Source organism: Mauremys mutica, chromosome 12 (assembly GCF_020497125.1).
Source record: "Mauremys mutica isolate MM-2020 ecotype Southern chromosome 12, ASM2049712v1, whole genome shotgun sequence".
NCBI classification, from domain to species: Eukaryota; Metazoa; Chordata; order Testudines; family Geoemydidae; genus Mauremys; species Mauremys mutica.
The window spans coordinates 35578976-35600457 of NC_059083.1; the positions used below are offsets into that span (position 1 = coordinate 35578976).

General features: G+C 52.2%; 1 protein-coding gene across 1 annotated transcript; it reads left to right on the top strand.

Annotated features, from left to right (window-relative positions):
* The first annotated feature begins 228 nt into the window (after positions 1 to 228).
* LOC123346704 (E3 ubiquitin-protein ligase TRIM7-like) lies at positions 229 to 20961 on the top strand. The gene is made up of 7 exons (XM_044984179.1): positions 229 to 654; positions 6479 to 6574; positions 8704 to 8934; positions 13096 to 13118; positions 14735 to 14850; positions 18158 to 18232; positions 20450 to 20961. Exons 1-7 carry the CDS (start codon positions 229 to 231, stop codon positions 20959 to 20961), a joined length of 1479 nt encoding a protein of 492 aa, XP_044840114.1.
* The last annotated feature ends 521 nt before the right edge of the window (positions 20962 to 21482 follow it).

Here is a 21482-nt window from a genome sequence, read left to right on the forward strand (position 1 = left end):
CATTTCAGATTCAGAGTGTCCTTGTTCGATTTAGCTTGAGGGCTTTTTGGTTTTTCCCCCTCAATATTCATCAGCCACCCTTTCATTTCCTGTGTTCTTTCCAACTTCCTCCCCTCCCATTCCTCCTCGTCCTCCTCACCCCATATTGTCTCCACTTCCTCCTTTTCTTATCTTTTGCCTTGCTGCTCCTCCCAGAGTCGAGAGCAGAAGGCAGAGATCCCAGCAGCCATGGCCTCGGGGACTCCTGAACAGGAAATCACAGAGGAGCCCATATGTCCCATCTGCCTGGAATATTTCACAAAGCCGGTGAGCGTAGACTGCGGGCACAACTTCTGCCGGGGCTGCATCACTCGGTACTGTGAAGAATGGACAACGGGAGACTACGGGCCTTTGTGCTGCTCTGTCTGCAGAGCTCGGATCCGGGCAGGGAATCTCCGGCCCAACCGGAACCTGGCGCACATAATAGAAAAACTCCAAGAAGAGGGTTTAAAAGCAGACGAAGCGGGAAAAGAGAATGTGTGTGAGAAGCACAAGGAGAAACTCAACCTGTTCTGTGAGAAGGACGGGGAAGCCGTGTGTGTGGTTTGCGAGAGATCTCCAGAGCACAAATCTCACCCGGTGCTTCTCCTTGAAGTGGCTGCCTGGAAATATAAGGTAGGAAATGAACTGGATCTTGGTTAACTCGATATGGACTTTCCTCTCAGAGCCACTAACTCCCCTAGTTTCCCAGATTTCCACTCCGACATCCCCATATCTCCAGCTCTGACAAAATCTCTCCCCTGCAGGCCCCTCTCTTCTGTCAGTTGCAGGGAGTCCTGGCCATTGATGCTGTCCCAGCCACTCAACCCGGCTCTGTTCATTAGGGCAGCACTGGAGCTCAATGTGTGGTGCTTTCTCCACCAAGGGGGGTGAAGCAAGATGTGGCCATGCTGCTGGCAGGCCGGGAATGGAGAGAACAAGCTGTTCTTCCTTCACACCCCTGACAGCCCCGGGCACCACCAGCAGGCGTTCACATTCAGGATGCAACCCTCACTCCGCTGCATGCAGCATTTACAGTGCTGTGTTAAGGCAGAGACACTAAAGATACCTCTCTAGGGTCCCAGCTCCTCGAGTTAGCTGATTTGCACCAGAACCTCCTCGGTCCTTTTAAAAATAATAAAATAAAGGAAGTGGCTAGTCATTCTGTTTGCAGAAGAAAAGCTTCAAAATGGAAAACCACCATAAATTCTAGCTCTCATGGTTATGAAGCAGAGACATTGATTTCCTGATTTCCCTGGCGTGGAGCTTGACTCCTGCTTGACCCAAGGCCCCACCCCCACCCTGCCTCTTCCTGCCCCTGCTCTGTCCTCCCCCTGCCGCTTCCTGCTGTGTTCCTCCCCCTCCCCTGAGTGCACCCTTCCCTCACTCCACCTCTTCCTGCCCCTGCTCCTCCCCCTCTCCCGAGCGCCTTCTGCTCGCTGCTGAATAGCTGTTCCTCAGCGGGCAGGAGGCCCTGGTGGAAGGGGGGAGGATCTGACCGGCAGGACCTACCAGTGGGTGCTGAGCACCCACTATTTTTTTTATGTGGGTGCTCCAACCCCAGAGCACCCATGGAGTCAGTGCATATGTTATGAAGAAATCTTGAAACTATTCCCCAAGTTTGACCCATGCAGCCACATTTGCCTGAGTCTGCAGAGAGCCTGAGACAATAGTCCTGCCCCTTCGATTTTTTTAACAGAGCGTTATCTACCACCCACAGCACCCCAGCACCCCACCAAAGGGCTTTGTGCCTGGAAGAAGTGGAGGAGCACAGGGGGTCACCCACCCGCCCAAGCAGATATGGCCTGGCTACTGCGAAGTCCTGAGTGGTGGGGGCCTGCTGACTCTTGTGGGAAAGGATAGTGGGGGTCTCTGTAAGTAGTGGGGCACGGGGGTCTTCTTGCCATGGGGATTGTCAGCAGTGAAGTGGGAGATGCCTGTGGTCTGTGGGCTTAATGAAGGGTAAGTGAAAGTTGAGTGCTGGATGACCATGTGTGTGAGGGTGCAGAGGGTTGTACAACTAGGCTTTGGAGTAGGCTAAGTGTTTGAGTAGAGGGCAGATAAAGGTATTCCTTGTTCAGTACAGTGCATGGGCAGCGTGTGAGTATGTGGTACTGGGCGAAGATTCCCTTTTGGGAGGCTGGCCCCCTACCCCACCTCTTCTGGCTGATGTTATCTGGACTGGTGATCTGTTAGGTCACTCCAATCCCGTCTTACCCTGCTCTGCTGTCAGGACCCCACTCCCAGGCTGTTCACGCACAGCCTCTGGCATGTAAGCTGCTCCCAGCTACGTGAGTGAGCACTTTTGACCTTTCATTGCTTGGATTGTGCAACTGAATGACACTAGCCAATATCTCTGGTCCCTGACACAACCCTAGGAACTTCCATCTTGCAGTGGCCAGTTATGACCGCTGGACACTGCAAGCTTATATGAGTTTGTCAATTTAACACAGAAATTGATATGTACCAGGCTTGTTATCTGGCACACTTCAAACCAAAAACACTGCTTCAGGTAGAATAAACAAAAAATGTATTAACTACAAAGATAGATTTTAAATGATTATAAGTCAAAGCACAGCAAGTTAGATTTGGTCAAATGAAATAAAAACAAAACAAATTCTCAGCTGATCTTAACACTTTCAGTGCCCTTACAAACGTAGATGCTTCTCACCACAGGCTGGCTGGTTGCTCATCAGCCAGGCTCTCCCCTTTGATCAGCGCTTCAGTCACTTGGTGGTGGTGTCTGTAGATGGAGGTGGATGAGAGAGAGCATGGCAAACATCTCTCCCTTTTATCGTGTCCTTTCTTCCCTCTTGGCTCCCCCTCCCCCGCCTTCAGAGTCAGGTGAACATTACCTCTTCATAGTCCCAAACTGACCAAGGGAAGGGGAGTGACTCACTTGAGAGTCCAACAGATGCTTTGTTGTTGCCTAGGCCAGTGTCTTTTGTTCCTGTGAGGCTGGGCTGGGTTTGTCCCATACATGCCTTGATGAGGTGTGAACTGCCACTCTGCTCCTCGAGAGTTTTTCCTGGGCTTGCTTTAAGCCATGGGGACACATTTTCAGCCTCATAACTATATACATGAAATTACAACCTATAACGTTACTGTAACAATTACTATAACATCACTATAACAACAATGCTCAGTGCATCGTGAGCCTTCCGAAGACACCCGACATGACAAACTTTGCATTGGATCCCACCCAATCCTGTTATAGGGATGAACATGGGGGTGCAGGGTGTTCCCCTGAGGTACAGAGCATCACACTCCCCGTGGCCCTGGCTGGGGTGAGGTGGGGGGGCTGAGAGCTCAGTCGGGGCCACGGGGGGGCCATTTGGGGGACGGGGGCTGAGAGCTCAGCCCCGGCTTGGGTCAAGCTTTCAGCCTCGGCTGGGACCACAATGGAGCTCTCGGCCCTGGCCGGAGCGCTGAGCCTGGAGCCCCTCCCCTGTTCCATCACTCGCCCTCAGCCCTGAGCCCATTTTGCCCACGGCCCTGGTCCTGCTCTGCCCCTTCCCCTGTGGCCCTGCCTCCGTTCAGCCTCCATTCTGCCCTTTCCCCCTAAGGCCCCGTCTCCACTCGCTCCCCACCCCCCGCTGCAGCCCCAATGCTTTGTGCCCCAACCTGCATTACACACCTCCCCTGGGTATTGGCACATGGGGCAGTATTCAGGGAGGACGTAGCTAAAGTTGCCTAGGCACGTACTGGAAGTCGGTATTTCTGGTTTGCAGATATTTGCATTTGGCTGGACTTAGTGTTCTGGAAGGACACGCTGTGCCTCCGGACAACCTGAACTCTGCCTCGAGGGAGGTTTTATGGGGTGACTTTCCAAGTTTTTGACCAGAGAGATCAACGTTGTGGGTAGGCGGCAGGGTCCTTTAGGCAGTTGTAATTATCATGTCAGTTTGCACTTGTGATATGACTGTGGCCAGATAACGATGATAATACTTAACCAGGGATGCATGAACGGGGGGCAGAGGGCCATGCCCCCCCTTTTAAAAGTGGGAGGAAGAGGCGGCACAGAAGTGGGACCTCGGGAGAAGGGACAGTTCAGGGGTGGGAGCTTGGGGAGAAGGGGCAGCGCAGGGGCGGGGCCTTGGGGAAAGAGTGGTGTCGGGGGGGCCCTCGGGGAAGGGGCCTCATTGAAGTCCTGCATCTAAAGGCCCCTCCCCCAACCTTACGGGAGGAGCCACTGGACTCAGGGTTCAACTGAGTGAGGGGGACAACTAAGAAATGACAGGATCGGGAGCGGGGGTCATAGGTTCAAAATTCCCACTTTTCAATTTTACTGCCTCCAAAGGGTTATTCGGTAGACTCTGAAAAGCTGTTTTCTTCAAGGGTCTGTATCTTAGAAACTCCTTGGTCCAATGACCCCAACTTTAGCTCACTAGATCAACTACACAGCCTCATGAAGCACAACGAATTTCAATGCAATCCGAGCGACAGGGCAGATTTTACAGGGCTTATAATAAGCGCCCTTTAAACAGAAAGGCGTTCTTAACCTTCGCTACAGCAGAAGTAGTCCTCTGCTATGTTTATGTCATATCTATGCTGAGAATTTACACGTGAAGAGTGTCCCGCTCCAAAGGATTCACAGTCTATAGTGAAATATAGAGGAGGTAGAAAGCAAACTGAGAGCAGCACCTCCCATCTGCTCTCTCTGTTTGAAACATGCTCTGTAGGGTCTGCACACACTTTGCATTAAATCAACCAGAGTCATTTACTCTCCTTCCTGGTGTCATGTTGTCTGGAGTGGCTTAGGAACGTGAGTGCCGACCTCAGGGCAGATGGGCAGAAAACCGGGCAGACACCCCATACTGATGCTGAGTTCTATAATTAGATTTCACCAAAGGAATAACGAAAATGAACTCCTAGATCACTCCACCAGTCTTACCATGGAGTCACAGACAGGCCCCTTAGACTCTTGTCTATCTTTCCACTCAGAAAAACTGGACTTTGTGATAAACGGTCACTCACACCAAAAATCACACCACATTCAGGTTGCTTCCAGTCCGAAGATACCAGTCACTTACCCCAGATCAACTGGTACTCTAGATCCGTCACCAAAGACAACACTGGCAGCCGATTCTATAGTAAACTAACTAAAGGTTTATTAGCTAAGAAAAGAAAATAAGAATGATTGAGAAGTTAAAGCGGGTATACTATATGTACAGATGAGTCACAGTCTATAATTCCAAATGGTAGCAGAGATGTCGTCATCTGCCAGTTTCCTAAAAATTTCTCAGGGCTACCCAGAATAACCCTGGGGATCTTCGTCTTCTTGTTCAGTTATTCCGCCCTGTTAGAATCCAAACAGTCCAGATCCTTGCGTAAATCCGTACTTACAGCTTTTTCTCCCAGAAAACAAGCTGACAGGGTCACTACCCACTCATGTGGTCTGTTCCTTTGATGACAGAAAGTGAGGAACGCATTTTGAGTCTTTGACCTCTGATCCTCACACACAATGCCCACTTGCTTTGAAAGTAGCACTTTGCTGTTAAAGTCCTTCATTTGCATTCCATGCAGCTTCTTCCTCGTTTGATGGGTTATTTAGTTACAGGGGTATACACAATGGAAATGTTCGCTACTCCATTATAACTGGATATAGATAAGTGAAAACAATGCAAGTAACGTCTCATTAGTTCTCATGAAGTTTAAACACCAACTACATTCTGTACATTTAACAATCACTTTGCTCTATACTAATACACAAGTGAATTGGTTTGGCATGAGCTGGCACCTGGTCTGCCAGCGTCACACCCAGCACAGCTGAGTTCAGTGCAGGATCAGAGAGTGGGGGCAGAGGTGGCTGTGTGACACCTTTCAAACTCCTGGTAGTATCTGCTCCTCCTGGGTCCTGCCTGGACCCGCAGCCCCAGGGGCTGCTCTGACTCACCCTCTGTTCTCTGGGTGATTGTAGCAGCTGAGAGTAGGCAACGTGCAGCATGCTTCAGCCACAACCCTGCCTTCCCAACAGACCCCTATGAAGGAGGCTTTGAGGGAGCTGGTGAATGGTCATTCTACTGGCCCTCTGCCAGAAAGGATTCCCCCTGATGCCGGGGGATTCCCCCCATTAGTCTGTGGTGATCACTTCAATTCCAGTAAAGGAACCACCCATTTCTGGGACCAAACTACCCTGATCGCTCAGAGCCAGGGCAGCGCTGGGTGCAGGGCCCCTTGCTGCTGTGCATTGGGCAGCCCGGAACAATCGTTGTCAATATTACTGCCAGGGGAGGGGATCCAGGGGAATTCCTGGAGACAAACCTCCTCCCATCCAGCACCTCCGTCTGGCAAGTGGGTTTTCAGGGAATTGGCATCACGTCCTCCTGCCGATGGCAACAGTTTAGAAAGAGTTTAATCAAAGACTAGATTTTCTCCATGCTGGATATGTATTTTTTTAGTGGTAGAAACAAGTCCCACCCCATCACGTAAATCACGCACAGCGTTTTTCTTCACTCAGAAACAAACCCTGACCCAACTGAAGACTCTGAAGAAAGAGCGAGAGGAGCTTCTGGGATTTAAAGAGACTGAAGAGAGGAAAATTAAGGAGTACCAGGTAAGTGCCCATAGTCAATACCCAACGGGTTCATTTCTCTGTAGCATTGTGAGCATGGGGGTGTGTTTCTCTGTGACCTTTCTGGGTCACGGTTGCAGAGCTAACAGCACCTCTGTCCCCTTTCTGGTGTCCCTGAGTGCACACCTTGCGCCTTTACCTGTCATGACGTGGGATTCTGTAATTTTCCCACTCGTAGATCAGGCCCTAGGCTACATCACCCTGGGTATCGACCATTCTCACACTGTAGGCCCAGCTGTGTTCTGGCACCTGTAGTTCTTCCCTCCAGGCAGTGGCGGATTAATGGGCCCGTGCCTAGGGGCCCTGGCCAATTTGGGGGCCCCCGCAGGAGTGCCGGAACCTGAGTAAAAGTGGGGGAGGCCATTGGGGCTCAGTCACCTGGGAACTGACGAAGGCTGGAAGTCAGAGAAGGAAGCAGTGCATGGGGATGGAGTTCACTACAGCTTGGCTGGTGCCTTCTGCCTTGCCCCAGAATGGACTGTGCTTTAACCCGTATGTCCCTGTGCTAACCTACGGGGCATCCCATGCTGTGTCCTAGGCCACTAATAAACCCTATGTGGTTTGGGGTGTCACTGCAAATGTTGGGTGCCTGAAGAGTGGATAAGTCTCTACCAGGAGGGCTGGAGCCTGGGATCTCAGTCTAAGGAGGTGGTGAGGCCTCATGGCCCATCCTGAAGGAAGAGTGAGACCCCTCGGGGGGTCTGGCACATCTAAGGGGTTCCTCCAGCCAAGAAACTGTTCAAAAGCTGGGGCATAGCACCGATCCTATGGACCTGTGACAGCTGCGTCTCAGCGTACACCTATACTGCAGCTGGAGGCATAATTTCCAGCTCGGGTGGATGTATGCACGCTAGCTTTGGTTGAGCTAGTGTGCTAAAAATAGCAGTGTACTCACAGTGGCATGGGTTCCCTGCCCGAGAACCAACCTAGGGTCTCACACAGGACTGTACTCAGGGCAGCTACGCTGTCCCACCACCTGAGTCCACCCAAGCTGGCAATGACCCCTCCAGCTGTTATGTAGATCAGTGGTTCTGAACCAGGGGTACATGTAACCCTGGGGATACTCAGAGGTGTTCCAGGGGGTACATCAACTCATCTAGATATTTGCCTAGTTTTACAACAGGCTACATAAAAAGCACTTGTGAAGTCAGTACAATCTAAAATTTCAGCCAGACAATGACTTGTTTATACTGCTCTATAGACTATACACTGACATGTAAGTACAATATTTATATTCCAATTGATTTATTTTATAATTATATGGTAAAAATGAGAAAGTCAGCAATGCTTCAGTAGTGGTGTGGCCGTGACACTTTTGTATGGTTAGGTCTGATTTTGTAAGCGAGTCAGTTTTAAGTGAGGTGGAACTTGGGGGTAGGCAAGACAAATCAGCCTCCTGAAAGGGGAACAGTCATCTGGAAAGGCTGATAGCCGCTGGTGTAGATGTGCTTCAGTCTGGTTTCCCCAAAGAATTCCCCTCTCTCTTCAAAGAATTTTTTTTGCCAGGGGCAAAGAATTTTTTTCCCCATGAAACGACAGCAATATATTCACACACTAAACATTCTAGTAAACACAAAGCAGTCACAAGTTTTTACAGAACAGCTCCATTTCCATCTCACCTTGTATTACCACGTCTGAAAATGTGTGTATATTTGTGTGTACGTCTGCCACTCCCTGTGGGTGTAGCTGCATTTCTATTTAACACTTTGTGTGTGTGTGGCGCTATTCAGCGACTGTTGCCAGGATAGCATGATTTCCTCACTTACATTTTGCTGCTGTGCAGTTTTGTGTGTGTTCCCCAGTTCTCTCTCCCCAGCCATCCGTTCCTGTGTGGTTCTGAGTCCGGCTCTTAGATCTGGGCTGTCAAAGGTCGGTGATATCAGACTATTCCAAGCATGCCAGACATTGCGCGCTGTTAACTGAAATTAGACCTCATGAGGGAGTTCTAGAAAAAAATTATTTTGCATCCACAAGGAATGTCTCACAAAATGCTGAATTGCAGAGGTCATGGGGAAGTACTCCCCTTGCATAACCAAGGCTCTATGAAATGTCTCATGTTTCTCTCCTTGTCCTTGCTCTTCCTTTCCTCTATTTGTGTCTCTGGACTAAAGGACAAAAAAGAAGCCGAGAGGCAGAAGGTTGTGTCTGAATTTGAACAGCTGCACCAGTTCCTGGAGGAACAAGAGCGACTCCTGCTGGCCCGGCTGGGAGAGCTGGAGCAGGAGATTGTGAGGTGGCAGAACGAGACTGTCACCAAACTTGACAAGGAGATTTCCCGCCTCAGCGAGCTGATCGGTGAGATGGAGGGGAAGGGGCAGCAGCCGGCGAGGGAATTCCTGCAGGTGAGGCTGAGATAGAGACACCTCAGATCCCTGCCCAGGCAAGGGATGACTCCTGCTCAGTCAATTCAGGGGGTCTAAACAAAACCCATTCCCTGCCCCCAGCAGGTGATGGGGCATCACCAATGTACAGCTCGCCACCCAGCTGTCTGCGAGGCACTGACCACATCTGCTGTGTGCAGACAGAACGCCCCAGAGCCCGGCTCAGCCCCTACGTCTCTGCCTCCAGCTAATTCCCCAGAGAACGGCAAAGCCACAATTAGTCCCTAAGCCTTGTAATCGCTGACTGCTCAGGGCTCTGGTAACTGATACGCAGCAGCTCGCCAGCGGGACTGGGACTCTACCACCGGCTCTACCAGCATTTCAGCTGTGGGGATTAGAGCTGGGAGGAAAGAGAAAGTTGCAAATACCCTGGGGGCGGCAGCGGAAGCAGTTGCATTGCCAGGGAGGGGAGACGGAAGCTCTCTAAAATTGGGGGGGGGGGCCACCAGCGCCTGAAACGTGGCCCTGCCCCATCCCCTGAGACCCTGCCCTTGCATCTCCCCTTTCCCGAAGGCCCCACCCCTCTCCCCCCGAGAAGTCACCCCCCCACACTCACTCTTTTCCGCCCCACCCTGTCGCTCGCCCTTACGGCTGGTAAAAAATGGTGGGGCCATGGTCCTCTCCTGTCCAGTCCTCTATGAAAGGCAAGAAGGTTCCCTGGCCAAGATCAGTCCATTGTGTGGGTCACTGGGCCCCTCTCCATTCATAGAATCACAGACCCATAGGGTGAGAAGGGACCACAAGGGTCATCCAGTCTAACCTCTGCCAAGATGCAGGATTTGTTGGGTCTAAGCCACCCAAGGCAGAGGGCTGTCCAGCCTCCTTTGGAAAACCACCGGAGAAGGAATTTCCACGACCCCCCTAGACATCTGTTCCTTTGTCCTCCTGTTCTTACAGTTAGCAAGTTTGTCCTAAATCTGCTGGGCTGTAGTTTGATCCCATCACCTCTTGTCCTGCCCTTTGTGGCAAGAGAGAGCAACTTTTCTCCATCTTTTTTATGGAAGCCTTTCAAGTATTTGAAGACCGCTATCATGTCCCCCCTTAATCTCCTCTTTTCCAAAATAAACACAGGCACCAGCTTCCAATTTTCCCGGAGGGTGATCAACCCCCGCTCAGCCCCATACCTACCCCCACCCCACCTCTTCCCACCCCTGCTGTGACCCTGCCCCGCCTCTTTCCACCCCCTCTCTCAAGCGCACCCCCTCCCTGCTCCTGCCTCTCCCTGACAGCACCTCCTGCATGCTGGGGAACAGCTGATGGCAGCGAGCGGGAGAGGAGTTGATTGGCGGGGCCACTAGTGGGCAGGAGGTGCTGGAGGCGGGGGCAGAGGGAGAGCTGGCTGCCAGTGGGTGCTGGGCATCTGAAAACTTTTTTCCTGGAACACCCACAGAGTCGGCACCTATGACCTTCAGCCTTTGCTCATGTGGCTTGCCTTCCATCCCTTTGATCACCTTTATCTCTCGCCTCTGGAGCCTTTCCAGTGCTTCCTGCACAGCTTCTGAGCACGGGCTGCTCCCTTTGCGGTGGCAGCTGGGCTACAGGGTTCCCCTCTATATGTCATTGTCCTTCACGCTAGCCCCTTCCCATGGAGCCAGCCCCCATCAGAGCACACTGACCGATTCCCAGTCTGCGCCCCAGCACACACACACAGCACTTTGCCTGCAGAAGATATCTGCAGGCTCCCTGTCCCTTCGGGAGCATCAGCTAGTATCTGGTTCTGAGTTCCAGGGAGGTCCCGACAGGGCTCCTCTGTGCTTATCCCTCTGGTGGTAGGGCCCTTGCCCAAGCTCTGCTGCTCCCCCACAAGATCTACGTGCACCTGAATCCAGCTGCAATGTCCGGCGGGACCTGTCACCACCTGCTTGGTACGCAGTCCTGTGGCTCCTGCTGCAACCTGCTCTGTTCCTCAGCTCCCTGCCCAGCATGTGAGGTCCCTCAGCAGCACCCGCTGCAGCCAGTGTCCTTGCTACCATCAGCTCCTGGCTCAGAGTGAAGTTACTCCCTGTGGGGAGAGTGTTTCTGCCCCATCCCGCATTGGCCAGAGGATGGAGACCCTCAGCGGGGAGCAGGTTGATGGGTAACTTCCTGCTTGGCAGATTCAACACAAACTTTAAATTATTATGATGATTTTAATTTGCAGCACAGTAGGTTGTAGATGACACAACTGAGAGCAGGGACCCAGGGCGCATAAGGCTTTGTCTGCATTCAAAGTTGCCCTGGTTTACCTTTCAATGTGGGTAGTTAAACCTGCCCCAGAGCACAGTGTAAACACTAGTGTTTCAATTGATGCCCAGCGCATATCGATTTCACCTAATTTGGCAAAGAATCAGCACAGGTTCAACGAATACAGGCTTAGTTTAAACTGAAGTGAGAGTGTCCACACACACATTTGCACTGGCTCAGTCAAATAAGCTTAAAAATACCCCTTACGTTAAACTGGTGCAACTTTGAATATAGACGAGCTCAAAGGGACTGTTTCAGCCCTAAAGACCTTCAAGTCTACAAAGGGCAAGAGAGATTCAGTGAGTCGCCGGCGTTCACACAGATGGAGCTGGGAACTGAACGTAGGATTCCTGAATCATCGTCTAGCATCTTAGCTGCACAATCATCCTTCCCCCTGGAAGAGCGAAAGACCGGGAAATTCCCTTTTGTGTCCAGTTTTGAAATGGGCCTCACCAGCTTCCGTATTAGTGCCTACAACCTGCAACCATCTACGTGTGCCCACCCCATGGGTGGTGGGTATCGAAGTCCAGGGAAGTCTAAGCCTCCCTTAACCCAGGCTGTGGCCCCACCTACGCTTCACCCAAATCCCTGCCCTCGCTTCCCCTCTCTCCTGAAGCCGGCAGGGCTCACCTCCAGCTGAGGGGCTCAAGCTGGTGGCCAGAGGTTGGGGCGGCCAGGGGCAGCTTGGGCTGGTTCTCAGGTCAGCTGGTGGCCCAGGGCCTGAGGGATCGAGCTTTGGGGTCAGGCCAGTGGCCTGGGACAGCTCAGGCCATCCAGGGCTCCTCTGGCAGTGAATGGGGCTTGGTGCTCCAGCCATTGGGGAGGGGGAGCACTCAGAGCTCCAGCAGGCGGGGGTGGGGCCTTGAGCGGAAAGGTGGGGCCAGGGGGCTAGCCTCCCCAAAGTGGGATTCACCCACCACCCAAGCCCAACCCCGTGAACCGGCCGCACACAGACAGCACTTGCACGTACCGATGGGGTAGTTATTGCTTTAGCTCATTGATTTGCAAGTACTGTTTGCGTGCACTCTCTTAAATAGCCATTGCACCAGCAACCGAGGGACTAAGACTGACTCACTAGCCTTGTGGCAAGGCTGGGGACCCCGAGTTCAGTCCCTCTGCCTCTTTAAGTATTTATCCACAGTTCAACAGGGGAGACTGCGAAAAAACCCGTGTAAGAGCCCAGTGGTTAGAGCCCTCTCCTGCGAGGAGGGGGACCCCCTGTTTGAACCCTCTCTTGGCACAGGGGGAACTGAAAATAGGTCTCCCACCTCCTGGGTGAGAGCGCTAACCACTGGGCTAAAAGTTATATGGGAGCCACCCGTTTCCTCCTGTCTTCCACAGAGAGATCCAGCCTCCCTGTAGTAAGGTGACAAACTCTGTGAAAGGGGCGGGGCTTAGGGCACACGCCACTCGTCAACTTCTCCCACTGGCTGTCTGAGGCAGCTCCCCGCCCAGCCTGCTGGCTTTGTGCAGCTGGGTGCCAGTCTCTCTTCATGCATGGCACGGGGAGCCTAGGCACTTAACTCGGGCTTCCTGGGGCACCCGGCATTGGCCACTGTTGGGAGACAGGACACTGGGCGAGATGGACCTTTGGTCTGGCCCAGCCTGGCCATTCCCATGTTCTCTTATGTTCTTTGTGGATCCCGTCACTTTAATGGTTTTCTTGGTGCCCAAAAGTTAGGCACTGCAGCACCTCGGTCCGTTTGTGGATCCAGGCTGTAGCTCGTTGGTTTCCATGTGCTATTTACACACACACGTCCCAATTCCAGGCAATAGAACATGACCGGATAATTGCAGGAGATACACAGTGGCCAGTTAGGAAAATCTGGCCAGAGCAGGAGGGAGCCCCCGTGTGTGGTGTGCGGGACTGAGCTTCCTTCTCTCTCTCTCTCCTCATAGGACGCCAGAAGCACATTGAGCAGGTATGTGGCTCCTCTCTTTCCATTCACATCTCTGCATGGGTGGCGGGTGAACGACCCCCTTCAGGGAGACTAACCCTTGGCCCCGCCCCTACCACCCAAGGCCCCTCCCCCCACCCGCCGGAGCCTCGAGCACCCCCCTGCTGCAGCCAAAGGAGCCCCGGCTGGCCCGCCCCAGCCACGCTGGCTGACCCAACCCCAGGCCAGGCTGAGCTGTCCCAGGCCACTGTCTGGCCTGAGCACTGCTCCAAGCCACCCCCACCCTGGCCGACAGCCCGAGCCCAGAGCTCCAGGCCGCTGGCAGGAGCTGAGCCCCCGCCAGCTTCAAGGAAAGGGGGAGGGAGAGCGGGGCCTTGGGGCGGAGTGTGGGTGAGGCCACGGCAGGGGCTAGGGGAGGCTTAGCCTCCCCTGACCTTCGATAGCCACCATTCATGCACTTCTCTGTGCTGCTTAGGGGCTTGGATAAGATGTTTAAAATATCATCCCAGGACACAACAGTAAAGCAGGGCAGGGTGACAAACGGGTCAGAAACTCCCTCTGTTTAATACAAACGGGGTTTTCTGTGTTTCCTATAAAACTAAATGTATATAGATTATTTTTAATCACCTGAATTCCAAGGGCGGGGGAGATGCCCCAGGGCTCTGGGGGTGGAATATGGACGTTTCATCTCTAGGACTCTGGTTCTGTCATGCCCAGGTCAGGAGTGAGAAGTCTTTATGACCTGTTGATTATTTGGAGACTTGTGAGAAGAGGCAGTCAATAGGCAGACTGCGGGCCAAGTCCAGATCACCTCACGCTTCTGAACGGATCCCGAAATCTTTTTCATTTATTTCTTCTTATCATTATTGTTATTATTTCTTTTATTATTTTCTCTGGAGTCTGGACCTTGACTATACCTTCACCAAGTAATTTGGACCAGGACAAAAAATATTGACTACCCCCAAGGAACAAACTAGGGCAGTGGTCCTCAAACTCTGGGGTGCACTCCCCTTGCGCGAGGAGGAATGTTTGGGAAGGTGCACAGAGGAGGCTGGGCCAGCCCCCACAGGGTGGGAGTGAGGAGGGAACCTCACCCAACTCCACTCCACTCCAGGACCAGCTCTGCCCTCATTCCCTCTTAGCCCCCAGACCAGCTCCACCTTCAGCCCAGGCTCTGCCGCTGAGCCAACTGTGCAGTAATGGGAGTGGGGATGGAGTGGGGTAGATTCCATTACTGGTAAGTGGGGGGCACGACAGGAAGTTTGGGCACCACTGAACAAGGGAGACAAGAGTTGATCTCAGTCCAGCCTCTGTGGCCCAGAACGCGAAGTTCACCAGGGATACTAGAACCGATTGGCCATCAGAGCGGGAAAGCCAAGGAGTGGACAGGCCATGGGGATTGAACTCCCTTCCTATCCCCTGAACTGGTCTCCCTAGATCAGAGTTGAAACAAGTTAATGTACTACTGGTGGGGGGAGTTTGCATTGCCATTGCCTGGACTGTACCTCATCTGAGCACGGGGATGTACAAAGCAATTCATTCTCCAGCCTCCTTAGTTCAGTAACGTTCGCTAGTTCGACATTCGGAGTCAAATACGAAAATCCAACAATTATCCATTAACAAATTCTGTTGTGGTCTAGGTGCAAAAAAGGGAAGTTCCAGGTGCCGGTGAGGATCTCTCCTGTGCTGGAAAAAAGACTCAGCATTTACTCTCAACAAACTCTTGCTCTGAAGGCGACTTTGAGGACCTTCAAAGGTAGGGAAAACCGAAACGTGTCCATGACGCTGAGAGAGGAAGGGCTCTGGTCAATTATTCCATGGTTAGATGCTGATGGAAAGTAGAAATAAATTAAATTGACACATTAAATCAGGATAAGGGGCTGGGGCTGGGGCATTGGAATGGAGGGGGAGCCAGGGGACCATGGCCTCACCACATTTTACTGGCTGTAAGGATGAGCAATGGCAGGTAAAGGGTGGAGAGGAACGAGCCGGGTGCGAGGCCTCGGGGGAAGAGGCGACATAGGGGTGGGGCCTCGGGGAGAAGGAGCAGTGTGAGGGTGGGGCTTGGGAGAGAAGGGGCGGAACAGGGGCAGGGCCTTGGACAGAGGGATGGCATGGGGCAGAGCCATGGTTTTAGGAAGTTTCTGCCGTTCCTGACCTGGGTTTTTTCCAAGGCAAAATACATTTTTATTCCAAGTCAATAATCCATATGAAGGGGATTCATTTTCCCCATGAACAGGTTTCTCTGAAACCATGGAAATATGGGATCCAGGTGAAGAGAGCAGGATCACATGCTCCTGTCTGACAGATTCAGTTGTGGCATAATCCCGGTCATAAATAGAGCCCTGCAAATCTGCAGATATCCGCTTTATATACGTGGCTGCAGATGCGGATATCCACGGACCCAGGGCCGGCTCTACATATTCTGCCGCCCCAAGCAGTCATGCGCGGGAGGTGCCCCGGAGCCCCGGGAGCAGCGGACCTCCCGCGGGCTTGACTGGTGAGGGTCCGCTAGTCGCGCGGCTCGGCTGGACCTCCCGCAGCTGCGGGCGGTTCGCTGGTCCGGCGGCTCCGGTTGAGCTGCCGCAGTCATGCCTGCGGGAGGTCCAGTCGACCCGCGCGACCAGCGAATCGTCCGCAGTCACGCCTGCGGGAGGTCCACTGGAGCCGCGGGAGGAGCGCCCCCTCCGCAGTCATGCCTGCGGCAGGTCCGGTCGTCCCGGGGCTCCGGTGGACCTCCCGCAGGCGTGACTGCGGCAGGTCCGCCGGCCCAATCTGCCGCCCCTGCCGGCAAGTGCCGCCCCACGCGCGTGCTTGTCGCGCTGGGGTCTGGAGCCGGCCCTACACGGACCATGTCTGCGATCAGATGTGAATACAAATTTTGTATCTGCACAGGGATCTCGTAATAAATGGAGACTGGATCTGATAAACTGCTATTTAATAATAGAGGGAAACTGTGACTCGGGTCCCAAGGGGGCCCACACTGAGGTTATTTAATTAGGGAAAACTGCAGAGATTGGGGCAGAGAATCCCCAAAACTTGTGGTCATTCCAGTACTTAGATTACCAAGCTAGCCTCAAAACAGTTTTACAATACCTCACTGGTTACCCAGAAGCCAAAACACAGTTCCCTTAAAGCAACCCAGCCTTAGGCCTCCACCCAGACACCCAAGTCAAATATGATGAGGATTATTTAAAGTCTTATTCATCATATAAGAAAGTTCTACCAATCCTAAAGGATCAGACACATTACCTCCCAGGTTAATGAATGTTCCAGATCTTACCCAAATACACGCTTACAGACAATAAACTAAAATTTATTTAAAAAGAAAAGAGAAAGAGTATTGGTTAAAAGATCAGTATGCATACAGACATGAGTACAGTTCTGAGATCAGCTTCATAGTAGAGATGATTAACTTTGTAGTTGCAAGGAGTTCTTTCAGAATTAGTCCATAGGTGATAGTCCAATGTCCATATTCAGAGTGAGGACTGGAGATCTCAGCCTTATGACTCAAGCTTCCCCTGCATAAAGCATCAAGCAGATCTGAGATAAAAAGGATCAGGACCCAAGAGTCCCTTATACAGTTCCAGGCCTTCTCTTGACAGCTAGAAGTCTTTAGGTGAACAACAGACAACCATGGAGACTTTGAAGTAGACCTATTTCCTAAGCATCATTGGTAATTAGCTATAGGGATTAACATAAAATAATTGACCGTTTTCCACCATTTGCAGGTGATTTGCTGTACATTTCAAAGAGAGACGAATACAGTAATATCACTATATTTACAGTTCATTTAAATATTAAGATCTCCTTTTGATCTCTGAATTAACAGAATCCAGCACAGACAGGACTGTTTGATTACATTGTTAACCTCCAACAAGACATAAGTAAACACACACAGTTAGTATCACCTCTAATTCTCTAACAATACAGGTTTGCATTTCAAAGTTCTAGTCTATCTAACATGGAATGGCCCTAATTACCATTTACAGACTTTTCTAACGTGTCTCTAAAAGTTGACTCTGGATCATTTATCCTGCAGGATGCTAAACCCTTTCACATCCAGCAAATAATGCATGGGTCTGGGAGTCAGGAGAGCTGGGTTCTGTTCCAGCTCTACCACTGATTCACGGTGTGACCATGGCCAAATCAAGTAATGGCTCCCTGCCTCAGTTTCCCCCATCATCGAAAGCAGGGAGGGTGATCATAACTGCAGACCTCACAGGAGGGGGTTAGTCTGATGCTTAACCTGTGGCTGTATTAAAATGCTTTCAGCTCCCTGGATATAAGAAACTTTATGGATCGGATTCTCAAATGTAATTTTCCCAGTGGGTGCTCCACCCTCCGCACCCCATCCTCATTCTGCCTCTTCCTGTCCTGCTCTGCCTCCTCTCCTGAGGCCCTGCCCTCGCTCTGTCTCTTCCCACCCCTGCTCTGCCCCCTCTCTGCAGGCTCCCCTGACAACCCACCACTCCCTCCTCTCTGCCCCCTCCCCCAAGTGCCTCCTGCCCGCCGAACAGCTGATGGGCGGCCAACCCTAGGGCCAGAATCAGTGTGGCTGGCGGGTGCTGAGCACTGCCTGTTTTTATTTTCCATGGGTACTTGAGCCCCGGCGCGCCCATGAAGTCGGCTCCTACGGCTCGGGGTGATCAGAGCCTTAGAAAATGAGATCCTGTATGTGCAGAGGGTTCATGTGAAATCCTTGGAGGAGGCAAGTGGTATAGATCCTGGTTCCTGTTCATGTTAAGGGTTCTTTGCACCTTTACCTCCCTGGCAGTGTAAAGGGGCTTTAAAGCTGGTATAAACATCCCGCTACGCTGCCACAGAGGCATAAATGAGAATCGGGGCCCTAGTCACGCGCCGCGTGCAGAGAATATCTGTGATTCTCTTTTATTATCCTTTGCCCTTCCTAGAAATTCTCCCAGCGTGTCTCCATTGCTCTGCCTGGTTCCGTATCTCTACCATTTCGTCTGTTTCAGAATCAAAGCACAAATAAATCAAGGAGTAGACATTTTGCCATAGACATGGCAGCATGAAACCTCCCCTCTCTCCTCTCTCTCTAGACACTCTGTCATCTGACCTGAAGAGGGACTGGGGACTGTCTCCAGCAAGGGGTGTGAAAAAACTATACAGAAAGGGTGAGTTTTCCCAGCATTTCCCCAACACACACACACACACACTCAATTTAAGAGTAAATTGGACTCTCAATTAATGTTCAGAAAAACTTTCTGGGATCAAACCCCCAGAGGCCCAGCTCACCCCGATCTAGGCACCACATGCAAGTGAGAAGGGAGCTGCTGTGACACACACCGACCGCCTCTCCCTGCCCGGGGGATCCACTGCTGAAGACACACTGCCTGTGTGTACCCCAGACAGATGGACGCTGACGGAGGAGGGGGCAGCTGGACAGACTGACTCTTGCTGTGGCTGGGCTGCAGAAATAATACTAAGTCTGAAGTCTCCGTTTCTCTCCCTCTCTTGTCATCAGTGGCAGCGATGTGAATTGCCCTGTAACTCTTTCACTGCCAGGTCAATGTCTGAGCGGGAAACACTGAGGCAATTCAGGACTTCCCAGCTGTGCTGTTCGTTTTAAGGCCCTGAGGCCCACATAGAGACATGGGGGTTGCCATGCTCAGCTTTGCAATGCCTGACATGGAGGCGCTTAGGAATTGGGTTAGGCGAAGAGGCGATGCATAGGGAGGGTCTAGTGTCCCCCCAGATTGGTCTGCCGGGGAGGGGGAGGGGCTCTGTTCTTCTCTCCCTGAGCCTCCCCCCAGCACGTTAGGCCGCTCTCCCTGGCAGCCGGGCGGGGAGCAGGATGGAGCCGCTTCTGCCTGAGAGGGCCTGGCTGGAAAGACGACTTTGTCCCGCTCCCCACCCAGCTGCCAGGGAGAGAGGCCAAATGTGCTGGGTGTGGGGGGAGAAGAGATGCAGGGAGAGAAGAACAGAGAAGGACAGAGAGGTCCTCCCCCCATCCCCTGCAGATAACGTGGGGCGGGGAGAGCACTGTCCCGGGCTGGACACAGGATAGGAGGGGTCACTGGGCAGGGGAGACATGTGAGGCAGTCACATGTCCTCCCCTTTAGCTTGTGCCCTTCCCCCCGCCCCATTATGGGGAGGCATCCGTCATCTTTGCACCTCGGTTATGCATGAGGAGAGAGAGGTGCCTGAGAATGGGATCCACGAAAACCAGCCTCCTAGCTAGGGGGCCGCCAAAGCTAGCCAGTGGGAGACCCCCGCCCCCCAGCATCTTATGTGGAGTTAGTAGCCCCTGAGCAGGCTGTCAAACTCCTGCTATGCCAGGGCAGGCTGTGTGGAACAGCTCAAGCGCATGAGTGCCAACCTTGGGGCAGACTGTTAAGAAGCAGGGCACACACCCCAACCTGGCTGTGAGTTCTACAACACTTAGATTTCACCCTAAGCGTGGTTCTGATCATCTTCACAGGCCAAATGCCCTTCCAGCCTGGGTCCAGTTCTTTCCTCCAGTTCAGTCTTGGTTGTTTCCAGCAGTCATCTTGGATGGGGTAGCAGGGGAAAACTGACCATCAGGATTACCTCACTGCCCACCCTTAAATAGCATTTGCATAAGGTGGGAGTTCTTTGTTTCCCTCGACTGACCCCCATCTCCCCATCTTACAGTGGAAAGTTACAAGAAGTCCTGGGTAATGTTTTTGTATCAGGTGACAAGACCACCTGACTCCGTAGGATTACAGCGTCCATGAGTCAGGGGCAGTATGGAGCATCCACAGGAAGGCCAAGCTTTTCACAGTCCATTGTCCTCGCTGATGGGCCATCCGCCCTGTCTGGCTTCTCCATTGTTGTACCTGAAGTGTTGGCAGTGGGCGTCACCCAGAGTAGCATAATTGAAATACAGATACAGATGGTCTATATTCCTAACATCAGATACAGAAATGATACAGGGATACAAATGGATAATCACATTCAGTAATCATAACTTTCCCGACAATGTCTCACGTGAGCCATCTGGCATGAAGTATCTCTCATATCATAAGCATATTTTCATAGGGAATATGGAATGACATGTCACACTGAGTGGGAAATACTGGTTTACCAAAAGAGGTATCATCTCCTGCCCCACAAAAGGAAGGCCCGTGGACATCAGACAGGCCATTGTGTAACATCAAGGACAAAAGACTGTTGATTGATCCCTCACACCCAGAGGAGACCTGCATGAGGACACGTCCCATCAGCTTGAACTCTAGGGCCAGGACAGAAAGGCAGAAAATCTGAGAATGTCCCAGCCAGAACAGGGCTGCTGGGGAGTGTGAGAGATGGTCCCAGCCTCCCCCAGGGCTGAGCTCTGCCCCTAATGCTCTGATTCTCTCTCTCTCCAGCGAATGTGACTCTGGATCCAGACACGGTTTATCCCGGACTCGTCTTGTCTGAGGATCGGAAATGTGTGCACTGTGGAGACACCCGGCAGGATCTGCCTGACAATCCCGAGAGATTTGATCCTGTTCCCTGTGTGCTGGGATGTAAGGGGTTCACCTCGGGGAGACATTGCTGGGATGTGGAGGTGGGAGGTGGGGAGCGCTGGGCCGTGGGGGTGGCTAGAGAATCACTGAGGAGGAAGGGACTCATCGACTTTAACCCTGAGGGGGGGATCTGGGCTGTGGAGCGGTGTCTGGATCAGTACCGGGCTCTCACCTCCCCTGAGGTCCCTCTCTCCTTGAGCCGGAACCTCAAGAGGATCCGGGTTTCTCTGGACTATGAGGCAGGGCAGGTGGCATTCTGCTATGCAGATAACGAGGCCCCGATCTTCACTTTCCCACCAGCCACTTTTGCCGGGGACAGAATCTGCCCTTGGCTCTGGGTCTGGAAATCACAACTCCAACTGTGTCCCTGAGACAGGGCGGGTGGGGGGCGAGAGATATCCCATTAGAATCCTATCAACAACTGGGCTTCTCTAGGACCTACCATCACAACCTTTATGAACCTGGAGGCTACAGCGGGCTTCTGCCTCATCAGAACAGGAAGAAGGTTGTGATGAGGCTTGACCAGAAACTGATGTTGACCAGCTTGTTCAGCACTTGTTCTCTGTGTCCCTGGAGGACTCTAACATTCAGCAGGGTCAGAGACCGAGATGGGGAGATCTGGTGGAGGGAAGGAGAAAGTGAGGACTGGAGAGGAAACCTTTTGTGCTGGGCAGGGGGAATTAATAATCTCCACAGAGTATGAATGTTGCATATAGAATTTTACAAGATTATTTTTTATTTTTATGCAGTGGATCTCACATTGTTGTTATTCACACAATCGTTGTTTACAGGGAAGGGTTTGTTTGTTGTTTGGGGTTTTTTTATGTATATTGATTGTATAAATCCTCCCTTTCTTCTGGGTCTGGGGTTTAAGATCCCAGCTGCATAGGTG